This window comes from Symsagittifera roscoffensis, chromosome 9 (genome assembly GCF_963678635.1).
Source record: "Symsagittifera roscoffensis chromosome 9, txSymRosc1.1, whole genome shotgun sequence".
Classification (NCBI taxonomy): domain Eukaryota; kingdom Metazoa; phylum Xenacoelomorpha; order Acoela; family Convolutidae; genus Symsagittifera; species Symsagittifera roscoffensis.
This window is the reverse complement of record NC_087070.1, coordinates 18,818,984-18,833,184: the sequence shown is the minus strand read 5'-3', so window position 1 is coordinate 18,833,184 and position 14,201 is coordinate 18,818,984. Positions and strand designations below refer to the sequence as shown.

At 35.8% G+C, this 14,201-nt stretch overlaps 1 protein-coding gene across 1 annotated transcript; it reads right to left on the bottom strand.

The window, feature by feature from the left end:
• Window positions 1–1,035: 1,035 nt before the first annotated feature.
• LOC134854739 (uncharacterized) lies at window positions 1,036–14,161 on the bottom strand. Its single transcript, XM_063871098.1, has 7 exons — window positions 13,950–14,161; window positions 13,521–13,676; window positions 11,017–11,474; window positions 9,906–10,098; window positions 9,477–9,632; window positions 6,952–7,429; window positions 1,036–1,236 (listed from the first exon to the last, which is right to left on the bottom strand). The coding sequence occupies exons 1-7, from the start codon at window positions 14,159–14,161 to the stop codon at window positions 1,036–1,038; spliced, it is 1,854 nt and encodes a 617-aa protein (XP_063727168.1).
• Window positions 14,162–14,201: the final 40 nt, after the last annotated feature.

Below are 14,201 nucleotides of genomic sequence, written 5' to 3'. Positions count from 1 at the left end.
TCAGCTTCTGAGTCCAAGAAAGGGTTGTATGCTATCCCCATCACTCCAGACACATATTGATATTCTCCCCGTTTCGTGGGCCTTGAGTAATCTTCTGCTAGAGCCAGGCTGCTATGCACATCGTTATCCTCGCCGAATTTCTTGTGGGTGAACCTCCGCATTTCATCAACCTTTCCGTGGTTCTCTAGAGACTGCCTTGAGCCATCCCCCTTGGCGATTCCAGTACTCTGGTACACATTCAGGATGACGGTGACGACTCTCCTTTCCATCGTCTTACTTCTTATCGCTCTCTGGTGGCATGTCTGGACGGTGGTGTCAGACATCACTGACATAATCCATCTCAAGAAGCAGGTGGCATCTTTACTCCTCGCTAGACTCAATCCCGAGTTATCTCGAGCAATGTGTTGCACCAACATTTGGTACACGCGCAAAACAGTATTGCCCAGTTTGAGTTTGTCATAAGAAGTCAACGCCTCTAATGCCACTCCCGCCAGGCTCCATGAAAACAGCAACTGTCCTGGTGTCCTGACAAAAGGATTCGCCAATAATGATGGTTGCGACGAGGGTGCTCTCATCGCATCTTCAAAATACTCCAGCAGCAAGTTTTCCCAAGTTCGCCCCAGCTGGCTCTGCAACTCTAACCCGTTAACTTCAGCCCTCTCTTAGGTAGCGCAATTCTTCTCGGGAGTGTCGTCACCATCATCACTGACTCGACTTCTTTGTCCAGATCCCTTTTCTCCGACTCTTGCCTCCCCCTTTCTCTAGCCTTAAGAATATTAGACCAGTAGATACTCGAGTCCTTCCAAGTTCTGTGGTACGCAACAATCTTCCGGAGATGGGACGTGAGGCTTCAGGTTTTCGTAGTGCCACACGCCCTGTACTCAAGCGATAGAACCGACCCTGCTGCTTCACTTCTGTTATCATGAACGGCTCTCTCCATTTCTTCAATAGCATCTTCGTCCCTTTTGGAGGTATGATGTTCTGGAATACCCAGACGTATTGTCCCACAGCATACGGCTTCGCTTGAAATATTTTTCATCGTACTTCTTCCGCTGTCTCATCTGTGCCCGTGCTGTGTTCCGTCTGCACAGCTCGTTCAGTTCCTGTTGTCTCCTGACTGCTTCCTTCACTTATGCCTGATGCGACGTCTTCTTTCCCTCCAACTCCGGATAGAAGAATGTCAGGGGCATCACTCTCTCTCTCTCTCTCTCTCTCTCTCTCTCTCTCTCTCTCTACCTGTTAACATCATGAAAGGACCAATCCCCTCGTTGTTGAGTGTTGCGTGCTGTTATACGCGCCCACCACCTGCGGCAGATTTTTACCCCAATCAGTCATAAATTTTGAGCAATACACCCGGAGCATATTCACTAGTGTTCTGTTCTGTCAGTCCACTTATCGATTCGTTTGTGGATGGTAGGTCGTTGAATGAGCCTGTGCAATGTGGGATCTTCTCATTAGTTCTTTTGTCAGGTCCCCCACGAATGCCTTCCCATTGTCCGATTGGAATGTCATCGGATAACCATATTGTGATATCCAGTGCGTAATCAAGTGATCACGCTGATGTCCCCATGTATTAAGATAGGGATTAGGTTTCCTTTGTATATAGATGGTAAGGTTTGAGATGGTAATATTCAGAAAAAATGTTGGTGCCCGTTTTAACCATGTTTTAAGATAGTGTTTAGATTTCCCAATTATTAGGATAGTGTATAGATATCCTTATGTATAAGGGTTGAAAATTCATTGTTTTAACATAGGTAATAGGTTTCCCAATGTTTTAAGATAGGGAATGGTAAGGTTTCAGTGTGATGGTAAAAGAATGGTAAGAAAAACGGTATTTTGTGTAATATTTTTGAATATTACGTGTAGATTTTGTAATGAAGGTTTTTTTTTTATTGGTTCATGGTAGGTCAATGGTAAGATGTGCAAAAAATTGGAATTTTTTTTCATTCAAAAAATTTCAAAACATAATAAGATTTGATATAATTTAATTTAATAATTATTTTATTGGATGAATCCTTTTTTTGAAATTGCACTCAATCTAGCTTAAACTATGCTGAAACCTACTGAAAATTTTTAAAAAGTCAAATTTTTGGAAAAAAATTGCAAAAATTTCAGTTTTTGGAAAAAATTGCAAAAATTTCAAAGTTTTTGGAAAAAATTGCAAATTTTCCAGTTTTTGGAAAAAATTGCAAAAATTTCAAAATTTTTCGAAAAAATTGCAAAAATTTCAAATTTTTGGAAAAAATTGCAAAAATCTCAACGTTTTGGCCAATTTTTTGTTGCTTCTGATCTAATTGAAAAAATATGGATACGTGTAGAGTTTAAAACTAACCTCAAATTGTAATTTAATTGGCATCATGTTGAGACAGTGATACAATACTTTGAATAAAAATATGGATTTTTCCACAATTTTCTCTCAAAATAATGAAATACGATAAAATTTACTCTAATTTGAGCTAAAAATTGCTTTATATAATGCTCTGAACATATAAAACTCATATTAGCTGAATCGATATTGAAACTTCTGATTTCTCGGGAAATTATTATAACTAATCGTAATTTTTGAGAAAGTAAAATTAATCAAATCTATCCAAAATTTTCCTTATTTAACCTTTCATTTGTGTAATTAACTGGTTTTTTTGTTCAATTCAAGGAGAGTTCAACTAAGAATCTCAATTGAATTGAACAATAAAAGCGATATTAGTAGTAGAAGGGTGAGGTGATCAGGGGGGGGGAGGGGGAGGTGGCGGACCCCCATGTATAAAGATGGGGAATAGAGCATCCGGTCCGCCAGCTTGTATTAAGATTGGGTATAGAGTCTACAATGTATTAAGATGGGGAATACCGATAGTATGGTTTTATGGTTTGTGTGATGGTAAGATAATGTTAAGACAACGTAATTTTTTTGGTTTTTGCGCGAAAATGTCTAATTTTTTCACAAAAATCTGGGCGCGCGTTACCTAATTGGGAACAATTAATTGTTAATTACGTGTAGATTGTAGAATTAAGATTATGTATTTAGTTTTTTTGGTGCATGCTGAGTCAATGGTAAGAGTTTTTGTGCAAAAACTCGGAATTTTTATCAAAAAAATTTTTTCGAAAAAATTCAAAACACGATAAGATTTAGTTTAATTTGATCTAATAAAAATTTATTTGATACTTTTACTTTCTACCTATCTGAATCTATTCTGAACCTACAGAGACATCGAAAAAAGTCATGTTTTTTGAAAAAAAAAGTTTAAATTACAAAGAAAGTATATAAATCACTGCTTCGTATAATCATTTAACCACAAGTTTACAGTTACTTAATCAATACTGAATTGAATGCTATTACACCATCAGTTATTTACAAGTTCAAAGGTTTTGTGTGTATTCCGTCATCCTGAACTTGTCTTTTAGGGTAAAAGTAGCTCAATCCCTTCTTTGTTTGCTCGTATGTAGCAACCATATGATTAATGGTTCTAAATCCTCTGTTTGTTGAAGTCAAGTTGATTGCTTCGTCGAGTACTTTCCTGTATTTTTCCATAGGTCCATCACCGGATTCCTCTAGAATTCTTTTATTCAATCCTTTGCTGCTAAACTTCATTTTGTCTGATTTGTTGTCATCTCCGTACACATCTCCGTACACCTAAATTCTTCTTTGAACAGACCACGCTCTCGTTTATCGTGCTTCATGTGAACGCTACAACATGTTCGTGAAAAAAAGTTTGTTTTTGAATCTGCTCTGAATGAATCTCTGCAATCTTTTTCTCTCAATTTTTCCCAGTCACCTTTTTTCTCCGGACGAATACAATCATACAAATTTTCCTCAGCAAGAGCTAAATACAGCGAGTCCGTGTCCATTTCTAATTCCTCGAACTTATTTACATCAAAAAATTTGTCAAAAAAATTGATGTAAAGCTCAAGCATTCTCAGAATGAAAAATCCGACTATTATGGGTTCTTTGTGCTCAATTATTGACTTTAGTAACTCAATCTCGTACAAGTCTTTCTGAACAGTGTTCAATCGTTTGAAGAGAGGTTCATTAATTGCTTTGTGTGTTTTCTCATCATTCAAATACTTTGTGATCGTATGTCTCGATCTGTCCATTATCTGGTAACCGTAGGATGAATTACCTAAAAGCTTCATAGTCTCTGCAACAACACCGGATAAAGGGTTCTCATCTCCTTCCCTTCTAGCATCAACAACCGACTGAACAAATTTGTTGAAGCATTTTCGAGGGAGATACTGTACAAAGCGGTAAACTTTTGTACACTGTAAGCCAAGTTCCATGTAGAAATTGAAAAGAGGAGTAATGATGGAACCATTTTCTAGTTTGAAACTAGATATTAGCATACGCTGGGGATGCTTCAGAAGATCATTTTCAATGGCATAATTTTGCATATATTCCCCAATGTCATTTCTTCCAACATCAGTGTTTTTAAAAATTGGAGGAAAATTAGAAAATTTTGCTTTCAGTTCGTCTGGAACAACTAATTCGCACTGAATATAGCCATAAAGAGATCCATCTCTTATTTTTTCCAATAAAGAATCAGTGAAGAGAGGTCTTTTGTAGGGAAAGTTGGATCGGATATGATTCTTTATTTTTTTGTTCGTTTTGAAGTTTTGCCACCACTCACATTCCCACATCTCTTCGATTTTGTATCCTCTTTCGCGAATATATTCACGTCTCAAGTCATCCATCTCTCTCCTTTTGTTTCCTCTCTCAATATCTTCATCGTTAAGTGAGGAACGAGTCTCCTGGCAAAGACAAAAATGGTAATAGCATCCCATTGCTTCAAACACTGTTTTGCAGTGATTGCAATGTCCATCAACATTGAAACAGTCAATTTTCTTTTGATTTCCAGATGTGTGGAAGCTCTCAATTCTACATTCTGGTCTGGTTTCTTGGTAGTAAGACATGACCATGTTCTCAAAATTGCGAGATCGGTTATGTCTAGCTTTGAATTTTTGCATATCGGAATCAAACTCCCATCTTGTGTACAATCCTGTTGGCATGTTTTGACACATTGAATAGGGATAGAGCTGGCTTGCATCAATTCCAACAATTGATTTGCAGACATTTGATGAATCCCGGATAAAGGTTTCATCCACAACAGCTTTTCGAGTAAACACAATTGATGGTCCACCCGTCATATCCTCTCTAATTTTCTCGCACAAATCTCTATCACTTTCGCAAAAAGGGTAGAATTTTTCATTGGTTGATTTGTGAAGAAAAATATTTGCCAGATTTGGAAGAGTACATCCAAGTTTAAACATATCAATTTCTTTCTGATGATAAAACTGAACCATTTTTTGCATTGCGTCAAGGGTTGGAACAACATCTTTGTTGTTGTACCACTGCAAAAAATCTTTAAATGTAGTCATTCCATGTTTCTGCCAAATCTCCTGTAAATATTTGTAATTATCCCATCCGGATGCAGGTACTGACCTGATTTGAAGTTTCTTTAGTGCTTGCTGCTCATCAAGTCCACTTGACTTCAGGTTCTGGTATTCCTTAAAGTCTTTATCAAGAGGGTTGTTGTTTCTCAGTTTACTGAAAAAGGCTTCGTATGGAGGTAATTCTTCACTCTCGAGCTTGTCTGGACTGTCAAACCACTCATAAGGGAAAAACCCTTTTGTCTCACTGGCTTTGTAAGCTTAAAGAAAGGAGTCTAGAGATGTTGCTCCACCCAAAAATTTCATGATATCGAGAAACTGTATATCTCCAAACTTGAAGAATATGAAATTGTTAGCCTTTTTGATAACCATAGGTTCAGCTTCCTTATCATCGATTAAGTAGGGAATCAGATAGCTCTTGATCAAGTTCAGATCATATCTTCCACTGTTAAACCCAAATACAGGTAACGTGTTAACATACCTCTCCAGATTTTGTTTCAAATCAATCAGCTGATTTTTCTGCATTCTCAAAAACTGAGTTGACATATCAGTTTCCTCTGTATCTTCTATACATTCATCTTCGTATTCAAAGTTTTCAGTTGGAAGATTTCGACATCTTTCATTCAACTCTTGGAAAATTTTCGACATCCGCTCATTCACTACTCTTTCAACATCTTGAAATTTAGTTCTCATTTCGAGCTTACTTTTCTCAGCCAAAAGTTCGAGTTTGATTACAAAATCGATAATAAGCTTTTGCGGATCCTTGTTATAAAGAAAAATTGGTTCATCTATCAGGTTCGAGGATATTGATACAGAAATTGGAACGTGTTTTCCAATCCAAGTTGTTGTTTGGGTAGCTTTCAGTTCATCTGATGGAACACATATCGACTCAAAATCGAAAATGGCTAGGTTGTTGAATAGTGTGTTATCTTTCGAAACTGGGATATTGAAACCTTCCAACTTTTCAAATAGCGTTTCTCGAAGTGTATATACATTCTTTGGATAAATGTGTCGCACTCTATCTTTACAAGACATAAGATGTCTGTTGAAGTTGTCTGATCTGTTGAGGAAACAGTCACAGCTAGGACATCGAAAACACCTGAAGAAGGAATCAATATCATTCGTGTGAATGATATGGTTGTTGAATCTTAGCAATTTCACGGTTTTTTCAAATTTTCCAATAATTCGCCTCGCTAATTCTCCAACAAATTCTCCTTCTTGAATGTCAAAATCATAAATGAATATGTTTCGTTCAACTATTTCCTCTACAAGAGGCAAATCATCAATGGCAACTCCGAGAAAGTTCTTCGGATCGTATCCAGATTTTGATATAAACTCTGTAAATAGTTGAGATGTATGAGCATCGAGGTTACTATGACCATGCAAATACATTGTTAACGCACGGAAAAGACAAAGATGATCTTTGTATGGTTGTTTATTTTTGTCCGATAAAAGACAATTTACTGAATGGTTTTTCAGTAAGGGTTCAGGCAACACAGAGTCTGGACATCCCATTGGGATGTTTTTTTCAGTAGTGCAGCAAAAATAGTAACATTTGTGATCAACTTGAACCTCCACTTTTGTGTTCTGACGTGCTTGGGTGCATTGCTCCACGATATCAAACTTTTCAACTTTTCCCTGGATTGTAATCAAATCCGCTTTCGTACACAGTAAATGCGATTTTTCGAACAAAGTATTGTTTTCGTGTGCATAGTAATACCGATATTCTCCCGTTTCGACATTACGGAGAATAAATCCAAGAGCAATATTAATTTTTGCAGCGGAATCTAGCTTGTTGAAGACTTCTTCAAGCTTCTCGTTGATAATCTTGGTATCTAACTTTGACATTTGAAAGTTAAATATCTTATGCCTCCCATTCTCCATCTCAGTGTCCACCAAGAAATGCTGACAAGCACTCAACTCCTCTTTGAGTTTCTCTCCATCTTCCCCTTCCTCCTCCAAAATCTTGTTCAAGTCTGCCACCGTATCACTGGGTTTCCGTTGTTTTACTCCAAGTTCCTTTCTCCGATGTTGTTGGAGAGAGTAGTAACTGGGGAACTCTTATTCACAAGAAGAACAAACCGTCGACTGCTTCGAACTTGGTTGAGCATGCTTCTTAGCCATATGATAGCTCATTTCTTGTTGATTGTAAGTGGAATACTTTATTCAGGACAAGAAACAACTCCTTTAGCACATCTTTTTTGATGTCTCGCATTATCGGCTCTCCTGTATTCCTGACCACATTCGTCACATTTGACTTTCTCGTTTCGGTTAAGGGCAGGCATTATCTAAAACAATTGGGACCTTTGAAATGTTGCAAATTTAAAAACTTAAAGTACCAATCGAATGAAATTCTCACTTTTCGTGAAGTAACAAAATGTAAAATTTTAAGTAAAATTCAATTGATTGTTTCTGATTGGCAAACAAAATGAATGATTTAACCCAACAAAATAAGTGTATTTATACTATCAATGACGCCTACGCAATAATCCTTTTACGGTAATGACGTCAACCTTTGAATAGAAGTGACGTCACAGCCTGCGCAATTTTCTTTTTATGGTAAGGACGTCATTCTATGAATAGAAGTGACGTCAACACCCACGCAATTTTCCTTTTATGGTAATGACGTCATTCCTTTGAAAGTTCTAGAATTTTCCAGAAAAATTTTCAACCAATCAGAACTAAGCAGTTTCTAGTCATAACTTTGGATCCAAAATATTCATTTTTGAAGAATGTCAATTAAAAAGCATTTGAACTTCCTCGAATTACTCTACAAGAAAAAAGAAAATATTCCGTGTGATTTCCTTATTGATGAAATAGATGTAGATTCTTACTTTTTTCACAATTTTTTGGACGTTTATGTTGTCCAAAATAGAGTTCTCCGGCTAAGTAAAGGTCTCTTTAGAGAAACGTACTCAATCAAAGAGTTTATTTTTGATCCACATATTGCGTATCAAAGCTATAAACTTACAGCTGAGTTACACTTGATAGGAAGAAATTTTAACTATTTTAAAAAATTTGAAGTTAATAAAAAAATCGTACGATAATATTTCAAAGACTCTTTTTATTCCATATCCAACTCGCAAATTTGTTAAAACTCCCCAGCAAAGTTCTTTATTCCTCCATTTTTATAAAGATTTTCAAAGTTCAAAATCTTGCATGATCAGTTTTGGTATTAGAGTTCCAGAGATTTGCTTTGAAAAATTCATCAACTTTGAGTTATCGTCTCAAATCTACATCAAAATCAAAAAACTTGATTATCTGCTAAAAAATCAGCAATTTCTTATCGATTATATACAAAAAATTCAGTTAACTTGATGAGAAGACTTGCAGAGATGCTACTTTTATTAATTTTTCTTCTTTCGTTACTTATATCAGCAATATTTCTTATTTTTACAGAAAACAACTTTTGGTCATTTAATTTTGCGATTGCTTTTGTGTACATTTTTACTTATTTGGAAGACTTAAGTCCTTAAAAGGATCCTCTGATTGGATACAACAACTTGAACAAAAATGAACATTTTTGTGATTGGAAACGACAATGTATAAAATGGAGCTTTGTTTCCAATTGGACATGAGTTTTCTATAAGAATTCCATAAAAGGAATTTGAAATCTGATTGGACACGATTACAATCCAAATAAGGAAAATTCATTCTGATTGGTTAAACCCACACATTCCAGTTGAAGGTACCACTCTCTCTTAACTAAAAATCATTTTATTTTCAATTTAACTACCGTCAACTACCTCCTCTCTCAGCTCTAAATACAATAATTTCAACTTAACCACAGTCACCCCGTCATATCCTCTCTAATTTTCTCGCACAAATCTCTATCACTTTCGCAAAAAGGGTAGAATTTTTCATTGGTTGATTTGTGAAGAAAAATATTTGCCAGATTTGGAAGAGTACATCCAAGTTTAAACATATCAATTTCTTTCTGATGATAAAACTGAACCATTTTTTGCATTGCGTCAAGGGTTGGAACAACATCTTTGTTGTTGTACCACTGCAAAAAATCTTTAAATGTAGTCATTCCATGTTTCTGCCAAATCTCCTGTAAATATTTGTAATTATCCCATCCGGATGCAGGTACTGACCTGATTTGAAGTTTCTTTAGTGCTTGCTGCTCATCAAGTCCACTTGACTTCAGGTTCTGGTATTCCTTAAAGTCTTTATCAAGAGGGTTGTTGTTTCTCAGTTTACTGAAAAAGGCTTCGTATGGAGGTAATTCTTCACTCTCGAGCTTGTCTGGACTGTCAAACCACTCATAAGGGAAAAACCCTTTTGTCTCACTGGCTTTGTAAGCTTAAAGAAAGGAGTCTAGAGATGTTGCTCCACCCAAAAATTTCATGATATCGAGAAACTGTATATCTCCAAACTTGAAGAATATGAAATTGTTAGCCTTTTTGATAACCATAGGTTCAGCTTCCTTATCATCGATTAAGTAGGGAATCAGATAGCTCTTGATCAAGTTCAGATCATATCTTCCACTGTTAAACCCAAATACAGGTAACGTGTTAACATACCTCTCCAGATTTTGTTTCAAATCAATCAGCTGATTTTTCTGCATTCTCAAAAACTGAGTTGACATATCAGTTTCCTCTGTATCTTCTATACATTCATCTTCGTATTCAAAGTTTTCAGTTGGAAGATTTCGACATCTTTCATTCAACTCTTGGAAAATTTTCGACATCCGCTCATTCACTACTCTTTCAACATCTTGAAATTTAGTTCTCATTTCGAGCTTACTTTTCTCAGCCAAAAGTTCGAGTTTGATTACAAAATCGATAATAAGCTTTTGCGGATCCTTGTTATAAAGAAAAATTGGTTCATCTATCAGGTTCGAGGATATTGATACAGAAATTGGAACGTGTTTTCCAATCCAAGTTGTTGTTTGGGTAGCTTTCAGTTCATCTGATGGAACACATATCGACTCAAAATCGAAAATGGCTAGGTTGTTGAATAGTGTGTTATCTTTCGAAACTGGGATATTGAAACCTTCCAACTTTTCAAATAGCGTTTCTCGAAGTGTATATACATTCTTTGGATAAATGTGTCGCACTCTATCTTTACAAGACATAAGATGTCTGTTGAAGTTGTCTGATCTGTTGAGGAAACAGTCACAGCTAGGACATCGAAAACACCTGAAGAAGGAATCAATATCATTCGTGTGAATGATATGGTTGTTGAATCTTAGCAATTTCACGGTTTTTTCAAATTTTCCAATAATTCGCCTCGCTAATTCTCCAACAAATTCTCCTTCTTGAATGTCAAAATCATAAATGAATATGTTTCGTTCAACTATTTCCTCTACAAGAGGCAAATCATCAATGGCAACTCCGAGAAAGTTCTTCGGATCGTATCCAGATTTTGATATAAACTCTGTAAATAGTTGAGATGTATGAGCATCGAGGTTACTATGACCATGCAAATACATTGTTAACGCACGGAAAAGACAAAGATGATCTTTGTATGGTTGTTTATTTTTGTCCGATAAAAGACAATTTACTGAATGGTTTTTCAGTAAGGGTTCAGGCAACACAGAGTCTGGACATCCCATTGGGATGTTTTTTTCAGTAGTGCAGCAAAAATAGTAACATTTGTGATCAACTTGAACCTCCACTTTTGTGTTCTGACGTGCTTGGGTGCATTGCTCCACGATATCAAACTTTTCAACTTTTCCCTGGATTGTAATCAAATCCGCTTTCGTACACAGTAAATGCGATTTTTCGAACAAAGTATTGTTTTCGTGTGCATAGTAATACCGATATTCTCCCGTTTCGACATTACGGAGAATAAATCCAAGAGCAATATTAATTTTTGCAGCGGAATCTAGCTTGTTGAAGACTTCTTCAAGCTTCTCGTTGATAATCTTGGTATCTAACTTTGACATTTGAAAGTTAAATATCTTATGCCTCTCATTCTCCATCTCAGTGTCCACCAAGAAATGCTGACAAGCACTCAACTCCTCTTTGAGTTTCTCTCCATCTTCCCCTTCCTCCTCCAAAATCTTGTTCAAGTCTGCCACCGTATCACTGGGTTTCCGTTGTTTTACTCCATGTTCCTTTCTCCGATGTTGTTGGAGAGAGTAGTAACTGGGGAACTCTTATTCACAAGAAGAACAAACCGTCGACTGCTTCGAACTTGGTTGAGCATGCTTCTTAGCCATATGATAGCTCATTTCTTGTTGATTGTAAGTGGAATACTTTATTCAGGACAAGAAACAACTCCTTTAGCACATCTTTTTTGATGTCTCGCATTATCGGCTCTCCTGTATTCCTGACCACATTCGTCACATTTGACTTTCTCGTTTCGGTTAAGGGCAGGCATTATCTAAAAAAATTGGGACCTTTGAAATGTTGCAAATTTAAAAACTTAAAGTACCAATCGAATGAAATTCTCACTTTTCGTGAAGTAACAAAATGTAAAATTTTAAGTAAAATTCAATTGACTGTTTCTGATTGGCAAACAAAATGAATGATTTAACCCAACAAAATAAGTGTATTTATACTATCAATGACGCCTACGCAATAATCCTTTTACGGTAATGACGTCAACCTTTGAATAGAAGTGACGTCACAGCCTGCGCAATTTTCTTTTTATGGTAAGGACGTCATTCTATGAATAGAAGTGACGTCAACACCCACGCAATTTTCCTTTTATGGTAATGACGTCATTCCTTTGAAAGTTCTAGAATTTTCCAGAAAAATTTTCAACCAATCAGAACTAAGCAGTTTCTAGTCATAACTTTGGATCCAAAATATTCATTTTTGAAGAATGTCAATTAAAAAGCATTTGAACTTCCTCGAATTACTCTACAAGAAAAAAGAAAATATTCCGTGTGATTTCCTTATTGATGAAATAGATGTAGATTCTTACTTTTTTCACAATTTTTTGGACGTTTATGTTGTCCAAAATAGAGTTCTCCGGCTAAGTAAAGGTCTCTTTAGAGAAACGTACTCAATCAAAGAGTTTATTTTTGATCCACATATTGCGTATCAAAGCTATAAACTTACAGCTGAGTTACACTTGATAGGAAGAAATTTTAACTATTTTAAAAAATTTGAAGTTAATAAAAAAATCGTACGATAATATTTCAAAGACTCTTTTTATTCCATATCCAACTCGCAAATTTGTTAAAACTCCCCAGCAAAGTTCTTTATTCCTCCATTTTTATAAAGATTTTCAAAGTTCAAAATCTTGCATGATCAGTTTTGGTATTAGAGTTCCAGAGATTTGCTTTGAAAAATTCATCAACTTTGAGTTATCGTCTCAAATCTACATCAAAATCAAAAACTTGATTATCTGCTGAAAAATCAGCAATTTCTTATCGATTATATACAAAAAATTCAGTTAACTTGATGAGAAGACTTGCAGAGATGCTACTTTTATTAATTTTTCTTCTTTCGTTACTTATATCAGCAATATTTCTTATTTTTACAGAAAACAACTTTTGGTCATTTAATTTTGCGATTGCTTTTGTGTACATTTTTACTTATTTGGAAGACTTAAGTCCTTAAAAGGATCCTCTGATTGGATACAACAACTTGAACAAAAATGAACATTTTTGTGATTGGAAACGACAATGTATAAAATGGAGCTTTGTTTCCAATTGGACATGAGTTTTCTATAAGAATTCCATAAAAGGAATTTGAAATCTGATTGGACACGACTACAATCCAAATAAGGAAAATTCATTCTGATTGGTTAAACCCACACATTCCAGTTGAAGGTACCACTCTCTCTTAACTAAAAATCATTTTATTTTCAATTTAACTACCGTCAACTACCTCCTCTCTCAGCTCTAAATACAATAATTTCAACTTAACCACAGTCACCCCGTCATATCCTCTCTAATTTTCTCGCACAAATCTCTATCACTTTCGCAAAAAGGGTAGAATTTTTCATTGGTTGATTTGTGAAGAAAAATATTTGCCAGATTTGGAAGAGTACATCCAAGTTTAAACATATCAATTTCTTTCTGATGATAAAACTGAACCATTTTTTGCATTGCGTCAAGGGTTGGAACAACATCTTTGTTGTTGTACCACTGCAAAAAATCTTTAAATGTAGTCATTCCATGTTTCTGCCAAATCTCCTGTAAATATTTGTAATTATCCCATCCGGATGCAGGTACTGACCTGATTTGAAGTTTCTTTAGTGCTTGCTGCTCATCAAGTCCACTTGACTTCAGGTTCTGGTATTCCTTAAAGTCTTTATCAAGAGGGTTGTTGTTTCTCAGTTTACTGAAAAAGGCTTCGTATGGAGGTAATTCTTCACTCTCGAGCTTGTCTGGACTGTCAAACCACTCATAAGGGAAAAACCCTTTTGTCTCACTGGCTTTGTAAGCTTAAAGAAAGGAGTCTAGAGATGTTGCTCCACCCAAAAATTTCATGATATCGAGAAACTGTATATCTCCAAACTTGAAGAATATGAAATTGTTAGCCTTTTTGATAACCATAGGTTCAGCTTCCTTATCATCGATTAAGTAGGGAATCAGATAGCTCTTGATCAAGTTCAGATCATATCTTCCACTGTTAAACCCAAATACAGGTAACGTGTTAACATACCTCTCCAGATTTTGTTTCAAATCAATCAGCTGATTTTTCTGCATTCTCAAAAACTGAGTTGACATATCAGTTTCCTCTGTATCTTCTATACATTCATCTTCGTATTCAAAGTTTTCAGTTGGAAGATTTCGACATCTTTCATTCAACTCTTGGAAAATTTTCGACATCCGCTCATTCACTACTCTTTCAACATCTTGAAATTTAGTTCTCATTTCGAGCTTACTTTTCTCAGCCAAAAGTTCGAGTTTGATT